At 51.5% G+C, this 22,431-nt stretch overlaps 1 protein-coding gene across 1 annotated transcript in view; it reads right to left on the bottom strand.

Annotated features, from left to right (window-relative positions):
- The window catches only part of SEL1L3 (SEL1L family member 3), a 142,200-nt gene that overhangs the window by 10,217 nt on the left and 109,552 nt on the right, over positions 1-22,431 (bottom strand). The window contains exons 19-22 of the mRNA XM_075545010.1: positions 20,871-20,980; positions 15,581-15,708; positions 13,862-13,964; positions 13,701-13,773 (exon numbers count right to left, since the gene is read on the bottom strand). Of these exons, the coding sequence (XP_075401125.1) occupies positions 13,701-13,773; positions 13,862-13,964; positions 15,581-15,708; positions 20,871-20,980 (414 nt within the window). The remainder of the gene's footprint in view (positions 1-13,700; positions 13,774-13,861; positions 13,965-15,580; positions 15,709-20,870; positions 20,981-22,431) is intronic.

Here is a 22,431-nt window from a genome sequence, read left to right as displayed (position 1 = left end):
CCAGGAAAACTCAAGTCCTGCCATTGAGTCGGTTATGACTCATAGCGACCTTACTAGATGGAGTAGAACGGCCCCCGTGGGTACTGTGTTGGGCTGAGTTGACGAGAGAAACAAATCCACAGACACACATATGTGCATAAGAAAGAGTTTTAGGGTGGGGAGGGAGGGGAAATGAGAAGCTGATAGCAAGGGCTCAAGTAGAAAGCAAATGTTTTGAGAATGATGATGGGTAACAAATGTACAAATGTCCTTGACACAAAGGATGTCTGTATGGATTGTGATAAGAATTGTACAAACCCCCAGTAAAGTGGTTTTTAAAAAAGAGTTTTATATTAAAGAGTAATTATATATTAAGAAAACATCCCAGCCCAATTCAGAACAAGTTCACAAGTCTGATATAAGCCCATAAGTCCACTGCTAGTCCATAAATTCCTCTTCAGACTCACATAGACACTCGCAATGATGTCAAATGCAGGAAGATCAGAGGCCGGTGAGTGAAAAGTCTTGTGAATCCAACGGCGGTGGAAGCATCCTCAGGGCTCTGGCTCCATGTGGCTTGTCAACAGGAATGTGTATCAGAGAGAGAGAGTGCGTGTCTGGCCTCCAGGGAGGAAGTTCCCAGAATCCTCATGAGACGGCCACACCCACATCATTAGATTGTGACCTGATTGACAGGCTAGACTCCACCCCTTCACTCTTAAACTCCTCCAGTTGACATGAGATTATGTAACTACCACAGGTTCCATAAATCTTTAAGGGAGCAGAAAGCTTCCTTCCTCCTGTGGACCTGCTGGTGGGCTCAAACTGCTGACCTTGCTGTTAGCAGCCCAACACATGACCCACTGTACCAATAGGGCAGCAAGCCACATGAGCATCTGAATCAGAGACACATGGTGAGTGTGACCAGAGCACTCTGGAAGCAGAGGCTTCCGTCCGTTTTGAAGTCCAGTCCTGCATCTAGCTGCCCTGTGGAATTTTAAAGCAGACTTTCTGCATAGCAGCCGCCCCCGCCCTTGGGGTTGACCTAAGTGTGCCCCCTAAAAGCGACGTTCTCATTCTCCGATGTCTGGTGGGTGCAGGCTATCACCATCTAGTCCTCGGGGCTCTTGGCTCTTTCCACAAAGGCCACACCGAGGCAAGGTGCCACCACCATCATCCGCCAAGCTATGCAACAGAGCCCCGGCCACAGGGGAGCTTCACAGCGGATACAAGTCAAACCTGCCCCGCCGTCATCCCGTGGCCACTCTGCAGTGGACATCCCCATTCAGATCTGCAGCCTTTGACTCCTTGCTTCTCTGACAGCCCGTTATAACTGTGTCCCTTTTAGTGGCTGCTTCAGCAGGGCAGGAACTCTCTCTCCTTCGCTGTCCAAAGGCGCGGCCACGATGGGCTCTGTGAGTCTGCACGTCTTCCTGGCCTGGACCATCTTTGGACTTTTATAAATCCCTGATCACTTTCCTTTGAGTGTGTTTTCACTCTGAGACCTAGTGACAAGGTTGGAGGGTGCAGTTCATCAAGAGGTGGCCAGGAAGAAAGGCGGGAGATCTACTTCTGGACAGAAAAACAACCAAAGAAGCAACCAGCTAAGGAAACACCGCTACGGCGGGGTTCTACACTGCAACACCTGGGGTCGCTGTGCGCCAGCACCGACCGGATGGCAAGGCTGGTCCTGAGCTGGGGCGTGTGGAATGAAGCACAAGGCATCGTCAGCCCTCAGTAAGATCCACCGTCTCTATTACGGCCTCTCGGCGGGGGACGTCAGGTCTGAGGTTCGAGTCACTGGAACCTTTCTTTGATGTGGAGCCAGAGACCAGCAGGGCACCGAGGGCAGTGAGAGAGGCGAGAGGGAAACCTCACCATTTTCATCTCTCGGGCTTTCCGGGGACTGCTGCTCCCGGGACTGCACTGTGACACTCCCTGTCTGGTTGGGGGAAACCTCATTCGCTGGTAGCGTATAGGGCCGGGAAAAGGCGGAACACACACTTGTGAACCGTGTTCCCATCCTCTTACTCTTGAAAAGTGCACGAAGCTAATCACCACTTAGGCGGGGATGGCAAGGTGGCTGGCATGGGTCCCACGTTGAGCGGGGAGGCGTGCATGCAGGTTACCCAGTTAGACCGAGAAGCTGGTAGACCTGCACTGTGTATTCTATGGAGGGGCCGCGCTTCCAGCAAGGTAAGTGTTAATTACTTGGCAATTCACAGCCTCCCTGCCCCCCACTCTGTCCCAACTCATGCTGTTGTCAGGTGTCACCCAGTCACTTCTGACCGATGCACAACAGGACGGAAGACTGCCTGGTGCTGCGCCAGTTTCACAAATGTTCTTACGTTTGAGCCCATTGTTGCGGCCACGATGCCAACCCTTATTGTCGAGGGCTTTCCTCTTTTTGCTGCCCTCTCCTTGACGAAACAGGATGTCCTTCTCCAGGGCCTGGCCTCTCCTGACAGCATGTCCAAAGTATGTGAGATGAAGTCTCTCCATCCTTGCCGTTAAGGAGCATGCTGGCTGAACTTCTTCTGAGATCCCATAAGACAGAGAAGAACTGCCTCTCTGGGTTTCCAAGACTGTAACTCTTTACAGGAGTAGAAAGCCTCATCTTTCCTCGGCAGAGTGACTGGTAGGTTCGAACTGCTGACCTTGGGGTTAGCAGTTCAATGAGTAAGCCACTTCTGTACCACCAGGGTTATAGTTAGTTCTATTTCTCTCCCTCAATTCTTCCCTCTACAGCCCTTCCTTTGGGCTGTAGGCTCCCTGCTTCTGGGTAGAAGTGGCAATGACTCAGGACATACTTTGATATCAGCTTTATTTTTCACAAGGCAGAGTCCATTGAAGTCATTACGTCTGGAGAAACAGGGAGAGGGCTTTTGAGATGCCAGGAGACATCAGGATGCCAGAAAATGGGCTTTCTAGAGCCTGGGGACGTGGCTGAGTCAGTCTGCCTGTGGAGCCAGCATCTGTGAAGGCGTCTTTCTTTGGCCCACGTTGGCAATGCCAGAAGAGAGAGGCAACAGAAGGCTGATAGCCCAGGCGCTCAGGCAAGGATGACTGAGCTCCCAGGTAACAAACTGCAAATTCAAGGGACAAAGAGCAATGCAGGGCTGGGGAGCAGTCCTCCTGACAAAATGGCCAGGCCTGGTTGCTAATGGCAAGGTTGGAGATTCAAAGCCGCCCAGAAAGTCTGCGGAGAAAAGAGCTGGTGAGCTGCTGCGGTAGAGATTTCAGTCTGGGAAATCTCTTCAGTTCTCTTCTGAAGGACAGCAGCCTTCACTGTGCATTACAACTCGATGTAAGGAAGACCCAAACCCTCACCACTGGACCAACAGGTAACATCAGGATAAACAGAAGTCATCAAGGATTTTGCCTAGCTTGGATCCACCATCAAGACTCATGGAAGCAGCAGTCAAGAGATAAATGATGCACTGCAGTAGGTAAGTCTGCTGCACAAGACCTCTTCCGAGGGCTGCAAAGCAGGGATGTGACTTCGAGGACAAAGGCGCACCTGACCCAAGCCATGCTATTTCGATTGGCCTCCGATGCATGCCAACGTTGGGCATTGACTTTGGAATCCCGAAGAAGAATGGATGCATTTGAAATATGGTGTTGGTGAAGCCGACTGAAGGCACCATGGGCTGCCCAAAACACAAAGAAACCTGTCTTGGAAGAAGGACAACCAGAAAGCTCTATAGAGGCAAAACTGGCGAGAGTCTGTCTCACATGCTTTGGACGTGGTATCAGGAGAGACCAGAACGACTGTGAGGATGGCACAGCAGACGCTGTGCCACCCTGGTGGTGCAGGGGATCAAATGGGAGAAAGATGAAGTTGCCACCTCCGTCAACGGGTGCAGCCTGGGTGATGCTATGGGGACAGTTCTACCCGGTCCTAAAGGGCCCTCAGGAGCCCCCATGGACTGGACGACAGTAGAGCCCGGGTTGAGGCATTTGTCTGAGCCGCCCGGTGGAATGCAGGCTAGAAGCGAAACACACACACACACACACACACACACACACACACACACACACTCACAGCCAATAAAGAGACATGAAATCTCTCTTTGTAAAGGTTTTGTAGGTGGGCTTGCTAAAGTGTTTTTGTCCAGATCCCTTTAAAGGAATTCTATGCATTAGAAAGAGTGTGTTGTTGTTGTTTTAGAAAGAGTTCATGGCACAGCACGCATGCTCGCTTACACGAATGGTTACATCCCCCAACAAAACAAAACAAATACAAATCTACACTCAAAAGAGAAACGCAGTGGGTTGGACTGCTAGCCGAAGGCTTTCTACCCCAGTAAGAAAGGTACAGTCTTGGAAAGGCACACGGGCAGTTCTAGTCTGTCCTGCAGGGTCCTTATAAGTCGGAATCCCTCACTGGGACCCTCATAGATCAGAGGAGAATCGTACAAGCTTTTCAAGGCTGTCCGCTGTGCGGAAGCAGACTGACTGCCCCGCCTTTCTCTCCAGAGTCGCGGGTGGGCTGGAAGCACCAGCCGGCGGGTTAGCTGTGGAGAACTTGCTAAAGCACTGCCCGCAACTACAGTCTGACATAAGCTACAACTGCTTCCACTGTCTTTGCGGAAGAAGAAACCGAGGCGCAGCTAGGACTCGCTCTGGCTCAAGGTCACATGGCCTCCGTGGGTGATTCTGCTGGCTTCCTGTGCACAGGATCTCTGAACAGAGCCAGTGGGGTGCAGCATGGGCCCTGCCGCACGGATGCAGAAGGGAAAGGAAGCTAGCTGGCGCAGAACGCCAAATGGATGCTGAGGTCCAGGCGACAATCTGACCACTCACTGACCATGAAGTTTTAAAAACCACCCACTGGGAAATGTGCAAATGAGGAAAGGACAAGGGACCCTAACTGACAGCACCGGCCCGCATACCAAGTCCCCTGGACGGAGGCACCTCCCCCAAAGCAGTGCCTGGCTTGCCCCATCAGTGAGCCCCAGAGGCAGGGTGGCTCCCACGTCTCAGCACCATGGTAACTCGGGGCATCTATGACTAGTGACCCCCTTCCCCAAGGGACCTCGAGCACCCGTTCTGCAGACAGCCAGGGACCAGGCAGCAGAACTTTGAGCTGAGAACCTGCCCCCGGCCTTGCTTCTCCTTTGTCTTCCCGGGGCCTCTCTCATCCCTGGGTGGTACCAGCAGTTCACACTCAGCCACCAACCCCAGAGCTGGCAGGTCCAACTGACCCACTGGTGGTGAGTAAGAAAGGTCTGGAGGACTCTTCCAGTTAAGCTCCCCAAACAACAACAAAAACACCCCAAACTCACTGCCATCGAGTAGATGCCGATTCACAGTGACCCTCCAGGACACAGTAGAACTGGCTCTTTGAGTTTCTGAGACTTCACCTATTTACAGGAGTAAAAAGGGCTGACTTACTCTCTTGGAGTAGCTGGTGGTTTCGAACTGCTGACCTTGTAGATCACAGCCGAACTCATAAGCACTATGTCACTAGGGTAGACAAGAAACTGCTGGCGAACAGTTTTAGCCCAATGACCGAGGTCGCTGTGAGTCAGAATCTTCTCGATGGCAATGGGGCTGGGTATCACCCATCCAGAAGCTTCTTGTCCCAAAATAATTGATACCTTTGCATGACATTAAAATTAAGAAAGTACTGTGAACACCTAGATTGCAGAAGGCTCTGGCTGCCGGCGGAAGCCCCACATCAGCTTGCCGGGTCCAAGCATACATTAAGCGTCCAGTGAGTTCCCCCTGACCCCTATAGGGATGTGACTAGGCTTGTTATCAGGCAGCGAGCATTGTAATGTCGAGGACAGTAGATAGAGATTTAAAAGTCCTATCTTATCATTGGATCTCTCCTTTGACTCATTTAAAAGTTGGTTCAGTTAAAAAAAAGGGAAGGGGAAATACATGCGTTGTGGATTAAGTGTTTCATAAATTCCCTCTGACCATAGATCAGGGATGTGCCTATCCTGGCTAACATGTAGCGTCCATGGATTATCACATATATGGCTAGGTTAAAATTTGACAACTGATCATTTGCTCTCCCTTCAGACACATTTTAAATTCATTTTAGCTTTTAGTATTTCCCCCCCCTTTTTTTTTCAATTGAGGTTTTCCCCTGCGTTACTTTGCTATTGCTGTTAGTTTTTTGTTTTAAGTGGATGCTTTTCCGTATGTTAAATCCAGGATAAGGAAGCCTATAGCGACAGTACTGGATTTGTGGTTTATGGGGGGAGGGGAGGTGGTAGGGGAGGTTGGGAGAAATGGAACGCTGATAAAGAAGAAACTCGTAAAATCGAATGTGGTGATGACTGTACAACTATCTTAATAGGCGAGAACTCACGACTTGAGTGACACGTGAATTGTGTGTCACTGAAACTGCCCAACAGTTGGGAAGTAATTTACGACACATTTCAGCCTCCTCATGTGCTCTGACAGGGCTGGCTGGCCCTGCTGGATGCCGTGGGGAGGGCACGTCTGGAAGGATGTGGGGACTTTCTTGTTAACAGCTTAGTCCTTATGACCCGAAGTGTTGTCCATGGAACAGAAGTGTGGACGTCACCGGAGAACGCGCTAGGAAAAGAGAACCTCAAACACTGCCCTCCCACCCAAACAAAAAACAACACTGGCGTCTCGTTGACTGACTCATAGCAACCTGTGAGGTTTAGATTGTAGATCAACTAGACACACTTGTCAGGAGCCCCAGTGGTCTAGTGGTTACAAGGTGGGCTGCGATCCACACGTTCAGCAGTTCAAAACCTCCAGCAGCTCCGAGGGAGAATGACTGGACTGGACTTCCTACTCTCAGAAACAGTGCCAGCCTGGGAAACCCACGGGGCCTGGCTATGAGTCACCATTGACTGGTATTGGCCGTGAGCTTGGTTGGGTTTGGAGACAGACTTGTCAGTCCTGTGCTGGTGGTGTAGAAGTACAAGCTGGGCTGCTTACCATAATAAGGTTGCTGGTTCAAAACCACCAGCTGCTCCGTGAGCAAGAGACAAGACTTGCTACTGTCAGAAACTCAGAGATAGTTCACACTGACCAGTGCTTCCAAGACAGGAGCTCGCCACGGCCAACTGGGTTTCTACCCCAGGCCACAGAATCCAAATCTGCACATCATCAGATGCAGATGCCCGGGGATGCGTGGCCTGTGAAGTTGAGATGCACCGGCTAGAATTCCCATATTGAAACAGATACAATTTAGCATAGCCGCCTTTCACTCCTTCGACACTGCTCTCAGAACATCCTATAGACTGTACACAGGCCCGCGACTTTAAAATGCTCGTGGACAGACGGAATGAAAAGATAATGGACCTCTTCCATAAACCCATTAAAACCTCTTGTATCTGGGTCCCCCACAGCTATTGGCTCAGGATTTCTGAGACTGTCAATCTTTGTGAGAGTAGACAGCCTCATCTGTCTCCCAAGGAGCAACCGGTAGGCTTGAACCAATGACCTTGAGGTTAGCAGCCCACTGTCTAACCCACAATGCCCCCAGGACTCCTCCATATGTGAGTAGGCGGTCTAAATAGCTACCGATTTCGAGTTCATTTCAGAGAAGTTAAAACACCAAACCAACAACGTGTGATAACATTTTTTCTAAGGGACAAAGGTCTGAGAGAGGTGACTCTGGGAAAAAGTCTGAAATCCTGCTCGCCTGCAATTCTCCTCGGCCTTCCCTGGGCGATTGGGGCCAGTCCCTTCACCTGCCTGGCCTCAATTCCCCAGTCTAAAACCAGCGAATTCAATGATTTCTTTAGATCCTTTCTAGGTCAGCCTTCTTGAGGCTGGTGAAGAGGGAAGGTGGTGTGTGCGGGAGCAGGTACGAGGAAGAATCTTTCTGAAAATGAAGAAAGTGGGACGGGCTGGGGTGGGGGGCTGTGATGGAGGAGAGGGAACATGGGGGACAGGACAAAGCCGGAGGAAACGCTATCAAAGGACAGGAGCGTCAGAGAGAGAAGCGTGTGGCGGGACCCACAATGGCGTCGGAAGAAAGGAAAGAGAAGCCGTTGTACCACCCCATGAATTTTCATGGCTACACCATCTGACAGAAAAGCCACAAAGACCATTTGTTTCCAGCGCCCGGCCCAGACGGCATTTACAATCATCATGACGGTACTTCCACAGAGTGGAAATGACAAAGATGATTTGAAATGGAAAACACTGACAAGAAGCAAAATAAATGTGCTCTACCTGCCAACAAATGGGGAACAGGCTGAATTTGCATGAGGAAACTTTAGTGGGGGGGGGAGTCCGAGCTGGAGGGGCTTTGGGCGGCTGCTTGCTAACGCCTCAGGTGAATCAGAGGCAGGATTCCTCTCCAGCAGCCTCTCTTCACAGTGATGCCCGTCTCTTGCCGGCTGCTCGGTGAGCCCTGCTCCATCCTCTCTTCATTGGATATTGCAGTGACACGTCCGGCCCTGATGTATCCATCTGCAAATGTCCCCAATAGTCCTTGGGCGGTATCATGTCCTAGTGATAGGGCCATGCACTGAGTTGCTGACCATGAGGTCTGTGGTTCAAACTCACGGCCGCTCCTCGGGAGAAAGATGAGACAAGGCTTTCTACTCCCCTAAAGGTTTAACGTCTCAGAACATCACAGCGGGTAGTTTTACCCTGTCTTGTTGGGTTGCTGTAAGTCAGTGTCAATTTGATGAAGTGAGTGGGTAGCTACTAGCAGCTTGAAAGGAGCCCTGATGGCATGGTGGTACATACTGGTCTGCTAAACTCAAGGTTAGCGGTTTGAAACCACCCACCAGCTCTGAGGGGGAAAGATAAGGCTTTCCACACCTGTAGAGTTACAGTGATGAAAGTCCACAGGGGCATCTGGTCCTACAGGGCTGTTATGAGTCAGAATGGACTGGATGTTAGTGAGTTTGCTTTGGCTTGTTGAGTGGCCTTCAGGGGCCCTGGTGGGAGAGTGGGCTAGGCATTGATCTGTCAACCACAAGGCCTGCGGTTTGAGCTCATCAGCTCCCCAAGAGAAAGTCAAGGTGGGGCTTTCTACTTGTGGTAATCCGGGTAGACCAGAGAAACAAATCCAGGGAGACTCATCTATGTGTAAGAAAGAGTTCCCTAGAAAGAATATTCATACATTAATAAAACATCCCAGCCCAGTTCAAGTCCACAAGTCCAATATTAACCCATAGGGCCAATACCAGTTCATAAATTCCTCTGTAGACCCACGCAACCATGCAATAATGCCAAGTGCAGGGAGAGCACAGGCCACTGGGTGGAAAGTCTTGCAGATCCAATAGCGACAGAAACATCTCAGTGCTGGCAGGAGTCTCTCCTCTATATGGCCCCCAGGGCTCTCTCCTCCAGCCCCCAGGGCTCTGACTGCGTCAGTGTAGCTCCGTCAGGCTCACCATCAGGAATGTCTCGCAGGGAGTGAGCATGTGTCCTGCCGCCAGTGAGCTATTTATCTCCCTAGTGCCTCCAAATGAGGTCATCAAGCTGCGACCTGATTGACAGGCTAAACTCCACCCCTTCACTCTTAAGTCTCAAGTTGACAACACATGATGTCACTACCACACTACTGTAAAGATTTAGTCTCACAAGCCCCAAAGGGCAGTTCCCTGTCCTATAGGGTCACTACGAGTGAGAGTTGACTCAATGGCAGAGTTTGAGGGTTTTTAGAAGACGGCAGGAATACAATAACTTTCCACTGGGAAATGTTTGAGACATACTAAGTGTGAAACACCATATGTAACAGGACTAATACCTTCCTCTAACTCAGCTTATGGTCAAAGCCCAAGTTTAGAGCGGAAGCTGAAACCAAACAGCCATCCAGCAAGGTCCAAGGCATTGTTGTTGGGTGTTGTCGCGTCCATCCTGGGTCCCAGTGGCCCAGCTGTTATGAGGACAGGGGCAGATCATCATGTCATCTTCCTGTGGAGCCAACAGGTCGGTCTGAACTGCAGACCCCCGATTAGCAGTTAATCATGGATCTGACAGGGCTCGCTATGCTGAAAGATAAAAGCTATACATAAAGATCACAACAGTAACCAGCACTTACGGAGAGTGCCTTACATGAAAGAGAAACTAGCGAACATATAATAGTAACAATACTCAATGTGGTGTCTCATATGCACCTGCCCACCCACCCACCACAGATGCCTCCTAAAATCCCTGTGGAACGAGATTCCTATTATAACATCAATTTGTTGAGGAGAAGTTTGGGGATCAGGAAGGTTCAGCAGTTTGGCTGAAGTGACATAGCTCATACGTGGCAAAGTCTACACAGGTGTGGCGGATGCCCATCACCTTCACGACTGCCCTCCCTCCTGGCCCTCGAGTCAAATCTGACTCATGGCACAGGGCTGACCTGGCCCGTGAGTTTCTGAGGCTGTAAATCTTGAGGGGAGCAGGAAGCCTCATCCTCCTCGCCCACCGTGGCAGGCGACCTGGTGGTTTTCAGCCCAATAAGCAGCCGCTCAAACACCAGGGAGCCTTTCCGGCAGCAGCACTCTAGCTCAGCAGACACGGCGCGAGGCTCGTCGCTGGCTCTGAGGGCAGGTGGCGGGATTTTTATTTATGTCTTCTCCATCTTGTCCATCCTCCTGCCGTGCGGCTGCTTGATTGGGGTGATCTGGGAAGACAACGTGCTGGACGTGGCCATAGAGCTGGGCCGCCAGCAAGTCAATGTCGAGCCAACGGCAGTACCACGCGTGAATCAGCACAGTGCTGGGCTCCAGGTGGTTTGCCAGGGACGCCTTCCCAGGAACATATCTCCAGGCTTTTCTTATGAGGGGCTTCTGAGTAGAATGGAACCTTCAGCCTTTATGTTGGCAGCGGGCATCTGCACCACCCTGGCTCAGAGGGCCGATTCTGACACCGGATAGCTGTGTAAGACAGTTCGAGAGTGGCTGCGGCCATGCATTGACAGGAGCTGCCGGGAATTCAAGCTGGGTTCAGAAGTGGGTGTGGAACAAGAGCTACCATTGTTGAGAATGGATAGATCGTAGCTGAAAGCAAAAATACCAGATAGATGCTTACCTGCGATTTACTGACTATGCAAAGGCATTTGGCTACGTGGATCATAGCTTATTATGATCCACAATTGTAACAAATTATGATCCACATAGCGTTACGCAGAATGGGAATGACAGAGCGGCTAATGGGGAAGCTGAACGTGAACCCAAAGACAGCCAGACAAACAGAACAAGGGAATACTGAGTGTTTTAAGACCAGGAAAGGCACGTGTCAAGGTTGCGTCCTTTCCCCAGGCTTATTCCATCTGTATGCTGGGTAATTAATTCCAGAAGTGGGACGATGTGAGGAACGCAGCATCCAGATTGGATTAACAACCTAGGATGCAGGAGGCATCATCTTGCTTGCTGAAAGGAGGAAGACTGGAAGCATTTACTGATGAAGAAGAAAGACTACAGCCTGCAGTATGGATAGCAAGCCAACATACAGAAACAAAATCCTTACATCTGGACCAATAAGCAACATCACGATACTTGGAGAAAACATTAACACGTATGAAGCAGCAGTCAAGACATCAAAGGAGATAACACATTAGGCCAATCTGGAGCCCAAGACCCCCTGAAACCCCCGACCGTTGAGTAGACTGACTCACAGTGACCCTGGAGGACAGGGTAGAATTGCCCATGTGCGTTTCCAAGACTGTAACTCTTTATGGGAGTAGAAAGCCCAGTCTTTCTCCCACAGAGTGGCTGCTGGTGGTTTCAAACTGCTGATCTTGAGGTTCACAGTCCAACGCATAACCACTACCCCATCAGGGCCCCAGGGACTGAGATGGCCCTGACTCAAGTCATGGTCAATTCAATCACTTCATGTGCACGCCACGGCCGGGCAAGCAACCAGGAAGATCAACAAACAACAGGTGCATCTGAATGACGGCGTTGGGGAAGACTGCTGACCGCACGCGGCCAGCCAGAGGATGAATCAATCTGACTTGGAAGAAACGCAGCCAGAGTAGTCCTTAAAGTGAGGACGGGGAGATCTCACTTCATGTGCTTTGGTCATGTTACCGGGGTGGGGGTGAGGGGGGTCACTCCCTGCAGAAAGACACCGTGCTTGGTAGAGGTGAGCGTCCGGTAGAAAGAGGGAGGCAGAGAGCTTGAGTGGCTGCAATGCGGGGCTCAAACTGGGGATGATTTCATCCTGCTGTCAATGGGTTCTTTAAGAATGGGGATGGACCACGCCTAACATCAGTTGCTTCAGTGGGACAAGATAAGTGAGGTCCACTTCCTGAAAGTGTGCAGAGCGAAATGAAACTCATGCTCCCTTGGACAAAGACAATCGTTTTGTGGCCTTCTCCCAGACAGAGCTTGTGATGCAGCCCCAGGGGCGACTCCCACCCCCAGCCCTGTGAATGATCGTCCTGGAGATGCTGAAGGGCACAGCAGGATCCAGGGAAAGAGGGGGGTGAGCACAGGGAGCCCCCGGATTGCCAAGGTCCGATTTACGTATAACCAAACTGACCCCGCTGAGCCCTACCGTGGACTGGCTACTTTGAGATGCACACCAAAGATGACCATTTTTATTCTTGTGTTATTACATGAATACGTCTTTATTGTATCTGAAAGTGTTTTTTGCTGTACGTTCTTTATACAGAGAAAGATGGCTGACTGTCAGGGTGTGATGTAGTACCGATGAATACAGCTTTCCTCCAGTTCCTAAATGCTTCCTCCTTCCCCCCTCCCCCCCAACACCATGATGTGATTTCTACCTTGCAAGTCTGGATAGAGCAGAAGATGTACACTGGTGCAGATAGGAGCTAGAGGCACAGGGAATCCAGGGCGGATGATCCCTTCAGGACCAGGGGTGTGAGGGGCAATACTGGGAGAGTAGAGGGTGAGTGGGTTAGAAAGGGGGAACCGATTACAAGGATCTACATGGGACCTCCTCCCTGGGGGACAGACAACAGAAAAGGAGGTGAAGGGAGACGCCAGATAGGGCAAGATATAACAAAATAATAATCTGTAAATTATCAAGGGCTCATGAGGGAGGGTCGAGCGGGGAGGGAGGGCAAAAAAGAGGACCTGATGCAAAGGGCTTAAGTGGAGAGCAAATGCTTTGAAAATGATTAGGGCAAAGAATGTACAGATGTGCTTTATACAATTGATGTATATATATGTATGGATTGTGATAAGAGTTATATGAGTCTCTAATAAAATGTTTAAAAAGAAGCTCAACCAGAAAAAAAAAAAAAGAAAGATGGCTGACTAACTGGCATTCGATAGTGGAACTGGGTCTAACTGCTGTGATTTACATACATGTTCGACTTCAAGACTCACTTAGGAAGGGCACTCACCCCTTCGCTTTCAGACCTGTGAAAGCTGAAACTATGTAAAGCAGAAACCTGTCAGAGAAGGACAGCACAACACGTGTCACTAAGATATCACACACCAAACACACTCAACCACTACTGGTTCAATTCTGAGTCCTGGGGACCCAATGGAACAGGGTAGAACTGTCCCTGTGGGCTTCTGAGGTCATAACTTCCGACAGGAGCAGAAAGCCTCCTCTTTCTCCCTTGGCACGACCAGTGGTTTTGAACTGCTGATCTTGTAGTTAGTAGCTCAACTCATAACCACTGTGCCACCGGGGCTACGCATAGAGAGTGAGAACGAAGTGGTAAGTCTGTACTCTGTCAAAGGCAGACACCCGGACAAACGGCAATCCCATTCACTGCATGATGCTTCTGGTGGGCAAAGCAAAGAATCCCCACCTCTGTATACTGCCTTTGCTTTGTCATACGTTCTTACCTGGGGCAGACTGGAAATACTGCACCGTCCAGGCGATCGAGACGGACAGCAGGAAGGTTCCCAGGAAGTAGATCTGCAAGCACGGGAAGCATCTGAGGTCAGGCAACTGGGGGCAAAGGGCAGGGTCCAGGAGGGCAGGGCTGGGGGGAGCGGAGACCTACCAGGGCAGAGTGCAGCAGGGCACCCCAGAGAAGCCGCAGGTTCAGGTAAAGCCAGGCCAGCGAGCAGGGGCTGAAGGACTCCTCGTGACTGTGGCTCCAGCACCTTTAAAGGAAGCACAGGGCGTGGTGGATGCCTGACGCCTGACACTGGCCGAGCCTCAGACCCACGTCCTCCTGCTCTGGGACATGGGCCTGCTTATGGGCAACCCACAGGGGCAGTTCTCTGGCCTCGATGCCAGTGCGTTTGGTTTGGTTTTTGGAAGGTGAGAAGCTAAGAAATAAAATCCTGTCCCAAGGCATCTGGGGCCGAAAGCTGAAACCCTAGGACCTGGGTAGAAATCTCAGAAAGAGCTCTGTCCTGTCCTAACTTGGAGCCTGGATGGCACAGCAGTTTCCGGTCAAATACGAACCCAAAGATCGGCCGTTCGAACCCACCCAGCCGCTCCACAAAGACGCGGTTGGTCAAACTGCTTCCGTCAGAGGAAAAGCAAATACATAAAGTGACTGCCATCGAGTCGATGACAACTCACAGCGACCTTCTAGGACAGAGGCGATCCAACTGCCTGCCCCGTCCGAGTCAGAGTCGACTCGATGGCATGAGGCTTGAGTTGAGTCTTGATGGGGGCTAGCTGCCACTCCTTTTTCCCAGGGTTCAAACTGCTGACCTTGCAGTTAGCAGCTGAGTGCTTAACCACTGCACCACCAGGCCTCCTTCACGTTAAGACTAAGGAAAACTGTACGGAGCAGCTGTCCTGTGTAATACATGGGGGTGGGGGTGAGGGGCATGAGTGAGAAACCACTCGATGACCATGGGGTTTGGTTTTAGAAAATGTCAAGAGTCCTGCTACACACCACGACCTTGAAAACGTGGTGGTGCTGGAAAAACGCCAGTCACCAAAGGACCCAGGCTAGCCCTCTCATTAATATGCCATACGGAAGATAAGGGAATGTCTAGAGATTGGGTTGAACGGTGGTTACCAGGAGTAGGAAGGGACAGGGGAGGGGCTCATTGTTCAGAAGCATTGACGTCAATTGCTTAGGATGATGGATAAATACTTGGCAACAGCTGCAGTGGTTACGCATTGGACTGCGATCCTCAAGGTCGACAGTTCAAAACCACCAGTCGCTCCACCGTAAAACAGACTAGGCTTTCTGCTCCCATAGACAGTGACAGTCTCCGAAATTCACAGGGGCACTCTACCCTGTCCTACCGGATTGTACTGAGCCTGCATCGACTCGATGGCAGGGAGTTTGGTTTGGTCTTGTTGACAGCTCCGCAGTCTGACAGACTGAGGTGAGGGGTCTCCTGGAATGAGGAGCATGAAAAATGGGGAGCCGGCCAATGCTGTACTTGAAAGACAAGCATCAGCAGCTGGCTCAGGAGGAACCCCCGGAGCACGGGGGCTGTCAGAGCAGTTAGGTCTAAACTCCAGGCCTTGGGGTAATGCCCTATCTTTCAGAAAAGCAGTCTCATCGGATGCAGTGTTTTCTCCCCGTCTCGTGGAAAACCTTGGTCATCACTTTGAACTCAGACAGGGCGTCTATGGCTTCTTCCTCAGACCCTAGAACAGGGAAATCTACTTGGGTCTCACTGCCATCGGTCAACTCTGACTTGGTGCTACACCAAAGACACCGGGGTAAGGTGAGCCTTCATGAGGACGCCAACACCACCCTCTTGGACTCCCGCAGATCCCATCCCAGCAGAGGCTGGGAACTGACCTTTCGTACAACTCTTGGAGGAGGGAAAAGTTGCTGGAATGGGTGGTTGGGTCGATTTCCAAGAATTCCAGGATGTGGTGTGGGATTGTAGCACCTTCCTCAATGAGCAGCGCAAGATTGAAGAAGCCCTGGAAACAAGCCACAGAGCAAATCCGTCAGCTCCCGAGAAGAGAATGCAGACACGCAGCTTCCAGCCAGTGTCGACTGTCACAACCTCTCTCACGCTCCTTTTTGTTTTCCATCTCCTTGAGCCAGATGGTTTTGTTGTCGTCATTGATGAACTGTTTCCCTGAATAGATTCATCCGGGAAATGCATTTGCAGGAGAACCAGGAGGCTTTCAGAAGATGCTGCATCCCATCTGCTCAGAAACCAGTAAACCCCGGAGCTGTCCCTCTTGCAGACTCTCAAAGCAGAACTTGCTGGAACGTGTGGTCCTGGTGTCGTCAACAAGCTAGGCAATTCCCATCACTCATGGGCCATATTCTGGGCCACCACTACCAGCACGCCCAAGACCCCAACCAATACCTCTGTACTTGGGGTATGAGAGGGCATTCATTAGATTATAGCTTCTCCCTTAAGCATTCAGAGCAACAGATGGGCACTTGTTTCTGCTTCCTTGTGCCCAATGTGGAAGGCCTCCTCCTCCCATGATTCCTCTGGGCAGAAATCCCCATGGGGGTAAGTTTCCTTTCCTCAACTCATCTGCCATTCCTGCACTGCTGTGGCTTGTGTGTTGTGGGAAGCCATGCCACCAGTAGTTATAAATCAGTAGAATCACCTGCTGAGGTCATGTTTCGGAAGAGCTTACAGACTCAGACAGACTAGGAAGAAGGTCCTGGTGTTTCACGTCTTAAGGGGGAAAAGAGCCAGTATAAACCCGTGGAGTAGCTGCAGAACACTGCCTGATACGGCGATGGAAAATGATCACTTCAGGGTGGAAGCCACTCAGAATACCACTGGAGAAGAGCTGCCTCCTCAAGGTGGGTCTATATTAGTGCTGTGGATGAAGGACAGCTTTTGCTGATGTGGTGCCACTGAAAGTGGAATGGGGACCCAAAGCCCATCTGTAGGCAACTGGACATCCCCTTACAGGAGTGCCGCAGTGAGAAGATGAGCCAGTCAGGGTGCAGTGTAGCAATGATGAAACATACAACTTTCTCCTAGTTTCTAAATGCTTCCTCCCCACCCCCACTATCATGATCCCAATTCTACCTTACAAATCCGGCTAGACCAGAGAATGTACACTGGTACAGATAGGAACTGGAAACACAGAGAATCCAGGACAGATGACTCCTTCAGGACCAGTGGTGAGAGTGATGATACCGGGAAGGTGGAGGGAGGGTGGAGTAGAAAGGAGGAACCAATTACAAGGATCTACATATAACCTCCTCCCTGGGGGACAGACAACAGAAAAGTGGGTGAAGGGAGATGTCAGACAGTGTAAGATATGACAAAATAATAGTTTATAAATTATCAAGGGCTCATGATGGAGCGGGGAGCAAGGAGGGAGGGGGAAAATGAGGAGCTAATGCCAGGGGCTTACGTGGAGAGCAAATGCACTGAGAATGATGCGGGCGATGAATGTACAAATGTGCTTTATACAATTGATGTATGTATGGATTGTGATAAGAGTTGAATGAGCCCCGATAAAATGATTTTTTAAAAAAGAAAGTGAGAAAAAAACAGCTGCAAACGTGCGCGGATAACTGGAACACAGAATGTGCAGGGTACGAAGCGAGGAGACTGGAAGCCATCCAAAGTGGAATGGAATGCACTAGACCGTGGTGAGGTGACATGGACGGGTATTGGCCATATTGAATCATATGACACAATGGCTTGCTCTTCCAGGAATGACCAGTGGAAGAGTGACCGCGTCACATTCGTTGTCAAGAAGAGCCCTTTTCAAGATCTATCCTGAAGGACATCGCTGTCAGGGACGGATGGTACCCGTACACCTGCACGGAAGACCAGTTACTACGACTGTCACTCGAAGCTGCACACCAACCCAGAAGGCCAAAGACGACGAAACTGAAGATTGTTACCGACGTCTGTGATCTGACACTGATCAGACATGCGATCAAACGGCACAGATCATTCCCGGTTGATTAAAACGGGAAAGTGGAAGACGAAGAGGAAGGATCGGTAGTTGGAAAACAAGGTCTTGGTGATAGAAAGGGTTCTAGCGAATGCATGCAGAATTTCGCAAGACCGATGACTTGCTCATCGGGAATACTTTGTTTCCACGACATGAAAGGTAAGGATGCCTGAGCTCCTCATGGCACAGAACACCCACTGGCTGACTGCAGGGTGCCAATTCCACTCAGAATGACCGCACGGGACAGCGCGGAGCTGCTCCTCTGGGTCTCCCAGACTATGCGTCTTTCCTGGAGTAGACAGCTTTGTTTTTCTCCTGGGAAGTGGCTAGTGGGTTGGACTGTCTATTCAAGGTGTACGCTGGTTGAGTCATTCCAGAGTCTGGACTCTGTGGAGAAGGCTGCGGCATCAGGAACGGAGGAAGGGTCATGAACCACCAGCCAGACACACGCCACACCATCTTGCTTGTTGCAAGTCAGGAGGCCTTGAGACGCTTAGGGAGGAGGACAGCCGGCGCCAGCTTTCAGGATGGATTACACCTCACTGTAAAGAAAACCGCTGGACCAACAAGTCCCATCATGACGGACAGTGGGAATACTGTCGCTCTGGGTAAGCGCCTTCCCGAGGATGACCATGAGAATGGGGAGGACGCCAGGTGATACATGGGGAGGCACCACGAGAGCATGAGACTCGCCACGAGGCTCCCTTAGGAAGTAGTGTCGGCCAGATCCGCGGAAGGAAACGAAGCTTACTGTTAGCTTATGGGTTCAAGTTGGAGGAGACCCACATGGTCACGGTTACCAGCCGTCTACTGAAGAGTTCGATGGAAGACAAGCGACCCTCACGGCGGAGAAGCCCAACGGCAGCCGCCTTCACCAAGAGGCCCATCAGCAGTCGACCGTGTCAACTGCATGCCAACCCACCAAGGAAGATTTGTGCCATTCCTCCCCCGAACGCCTCCTCTCCATCTGCGCCTCACAAAGACAGCACAGGGCGGGACAGAATCCCTGACCGGCCTCTTCCATAGTCTCAGGGTGGGGAAAGCCCGGGCAACTGTGACCAACTGTTGAGGGTGAGGGAGTATGAAAACGAGACGCAGCAGACAAACCCGTCTGGGAACAAAACTAGCTATGGCCACCGTGCTCTTTGGAAGCGAGGACGGCGAGACTTCTCCGTCTCACATACTCTGGACGTGCTGTCAGGACAGACCAGTCCCCGGAGAAGACCATCGTGCTTGGTAAAGTGGAGCGGCAGCGAAACAGGAAGATCTCTATCAAGATGGATCGGCACCGCGCCGGCACCAGTGGGCTCTCAAGACCCTTGTGAGGACGGCACGGGACCAGGCGGTGTTTCATTCTGCTGAGTGTAGGGTCGCCATGAGTCAAAACCGACCAGACAGCACCCAAGGGCAGTCGCAGATTCCGTGTGGTGTGGGAAACTAACATGGAGGGAAACATGACCAGGACTACATTCCCTAACTTATAACAGAGGGGATCTGGAAAGCTAGTAATCCACAGTAGGAAAACCTCCACTTTGGAAAGTTAGAGGTTAAAGTCCAAGTACATCATCCTGCTTTCAATGCCATTCCCACAGATTCTACCCTTACAGCTAGGCTGCCTTAAAGTGAGCCCACGGTTGATTCTGTCTCTCTACAGAAGCAGGCATCCTGTTGCTATCTCTTCCCACCACGTCACCCAGCCCTCCTCATGACATCCCCCCAATGCAGGTATTAGGTTTCCCCGCCCGTGAGCTCAGGGGCCTTCATGTAGGTACCACCCACCTTGTGACGCATGTAACTACTGAATATGCATGTCTTGTGGTGACCTATAAACGCCCCAAGAGTCAAGGCCCCCCTCCCTTCTCCGGTCCATGTGGTCCCTCCCTCAGGAGGAACTGAGGTGGGCATGCCCCCATGAAGTGTGTCTTAATCCTTTACTCCAGTCTCCCTCCGAGCTTTCCTCTCCTCTGTGACTCTACTATAATCTCCATAGATTATCGCCCTACAATTGCGCCCTTTGGTTGTCAGAGGCTGGTTTCCTCTGACAATGTGAGATCCCGGGCCAGATTCGGGGACAGAAAAGGAACTTGAGTAAGACAATTGGGGAGCGGGGAAGGAGAGGCATCTGAAAATAGTTTTCTGAGTTGGATCTTGCTGTTACAGGGGGTCAGATGTTCACCTTAGCAGAATCTGGGTGAAGGGCAGGGAGGAAGCCTCTGTATGATTTTGGCAACTTGCCTATCCAGCTAAAATGACTTCCAAACAAAAGCAAACATCACCTGGAGAAATATCCTCTCTGATAAAACATGCCCAGCCATCCTAGGCTGCCTGGGTGGACATCTCCGGGGACAGGGGGGCCCACTCCCTACTGGGGCCACATGTCTAAATTTTGGGGTTTCTACTGGGTCAGTTAGTTCAATGGACTCTGACAGGTCCCTGGGCTTCGACTGGGGGATCCAGGGTTGGGCTCCAGCAGTTACACTGTGTACCTGATGGTGGTAGTTAGGGATTCTGTCAACTAGACACTTCGGGCTGGTGGCTAGCGGGGGGAGTCAAACTTGTCCATCAAGTTAGCATGATGGCACCTCTTTGGGAGTGTGGCCTTTTTTCTAAGAGTGCGGGACTCTGGGAACGGCTCGCTTTCTGCCCCTATGCCTCTCCGCCTGCTGGAGCTCTGCCTGCTTGAGGATGGCCTCATGTGGGCCTCCTGACCTGGAGAGCTCTCCACACCCCACCCTGTTTATCTTCCTGATTCACCTTTCTGCATCACCGGCATGTGGCTACGTGAGCTGAAGAGTGACTTCCGGACTAGCATCCGACTTATGGACTTGAGTTGGACTGGGCTGGGCTGCCTTCTTGATAATCACTTCTTGATCCCAAGCTCTTTCTTGTACATGCGTGAGTGTCCCTGGCAGATTGGTTTCGCTAGACAACCCGGCCCAACACACTGATCCCTGGGTTTGGCTCCACAACTGTAAAATGGCTGAAACCATCCCCATGGGGCTGCTGCGTGGAGCCCCGCAGAGCCCAGTGGGCACTCAATAAAGGCTCATCACTGTGGTGACTGTCCTCTTGGGGCTGCTGGGAGAGTCGTGGGTGTGGTGACACCTCTGTAGATGGGGTGGGGGGCTCTGGAGGGCCTTGCAACCTCCCAAGAGAACACAGGCAAGAGCCGCTGTGCTGTGGCCGTCGTGTACCTGGGAGTTCCCGTCCAGTGCTGCTTGGGCGTACATCTGCACCGATGCCTCGAGGTCTTGGGACTGGTTCTGGTGGCCATAGTAGTAAAGGTCACCCATTTTCAGGTAGGCTGCGGAAGAAAAGGCACAGGGCCCAGTAAGGAACCAGGTGGCTTCCTCTCAGACCCGCATTGTTAGGGACTGGCTCCTGACATGACCGGGAGTCTTTCATCTCGGTCTCGGGACAGAGGACTCTCTCCGGGCTCTTGGTGCCTGGAGCGCAAGAGCAGGCTGTCATCTAGGGCACCCGCGTGTCTCTGCACACTTTCCTGCTTTGCTCAAGTGCCCGACCTGCTGCCATCGAGTTGATTCTGATGCACGGACAATGCTGAGGATCGCTGAGGACTGTTCATCTCAACGGGAGCAGGTAGCCTCATCTGTTTCCTGTGGCACAGCCGGTGGGTTTGAACCGCCGACCCTGCAGCTGGCAGCCCACTGAACACAGAGCATCACGGGAGGGCCGTAGTTCTGCCAGGAAGCTCTCTCACTTGGGTCCCGAGTTTGTCCGCGGAGCTCTCAATGAGGCTCTCAGTGTCTAAGGCCACAGGCCAACCAGCAGATGGGACAGAAAGCCCTTTATTTCCCGTGTGAAGTGCTGCCGCCCGTGGGTGATGTCTGCTCGGGGTAGTTCCTTACTCTGAGTCATGCATCTCATTTTTCCTCTGAAGGAAAACATAGGTTTGAAAACCTCCATCTGCCCATCTTTGGGGAGGGGCCCAGCTGGTACAGGGTTGATACACTCAGTTGCTAAGTGAAAGGCTGCTGGTTCGAGTCCACTAAGGGGCTTCTTAGAAGAAAAGAGTAGTGATCTATTGCCCAAAACAAATAACAAATACGCAGCCACTGAGAATCTGAGGGGGTACAGTCTTCCCGTCTCCACATAGCAGGTGGTGGGAGTCAGAAGTGACCCAGTGGCAACCAGTTTCCTGGGGTCAGTCAATGTCTCACCAGGCAAAGAGAACCCCTGGCAGGGAGGTGAATGGGGTGTATGGGGTACCAGGCTGATGGACGAACTGAAAAGACAGCAAACACCGGCCTTACAGCTATGACGAGGAGGTCACGGGTTCTGGGACCAAAGAGGGAGGGGCTGCCAGGCAGGGCTAGAACCAGTCTCTTCGCCCCCTTCCGTCTTCTGCCCTGGCCAAGGCCACAGGCAGAGAAGTCTGGGAACTGTCATTCCAGAGGGGAGAGCACCTTCCCCTACAAAGCAGAGCAGAGGATGGCAGGGGGGGTGTCTGAGAGCAAAAGGGAGGCGTTGTTTCCTATGGAGTGGCTGGTGGGTTTGAACTGCCGACCTTGTGGTTAGCAGCAGCCTGACCCTGAATGCCGACAGTGCTCTTTTTTGAATTCTCATAGATGCTGCGGAAATGCTGAGTCTGCACACAGGACACATGGCAAGAGGCCCCTGGCGTGGGGCTTGAGAGCAGAGTTTTAACCCCCAGCTTAATAGCTCAGATTTTTCACTCTCTTTCCTAATTGCTGAGAAATATCACACTTCACACAGTCATTAGATGCTCCCCGC

The sequence above is a fragment of the Tenrec ecaudatus genome, chromosome 3, assembly GCF_050624435.1.
Source record: "Tenrec ecaudatus isolate mTenEca1 chromosome 3, mTenEca1.hap1, whole genome shotgun sequence".
NCBI lineage: Eukaryota > Metazoa > Chordata > Mammalia > Afrosoricida > Tenrecidae > Tenrec > Tenrec ecaudatus.
The sequence above is the reverse complement of the archived record's forward strand: the minus strand, read 5'-3'. Positions and strand labels throughout refer to the sequence as shown.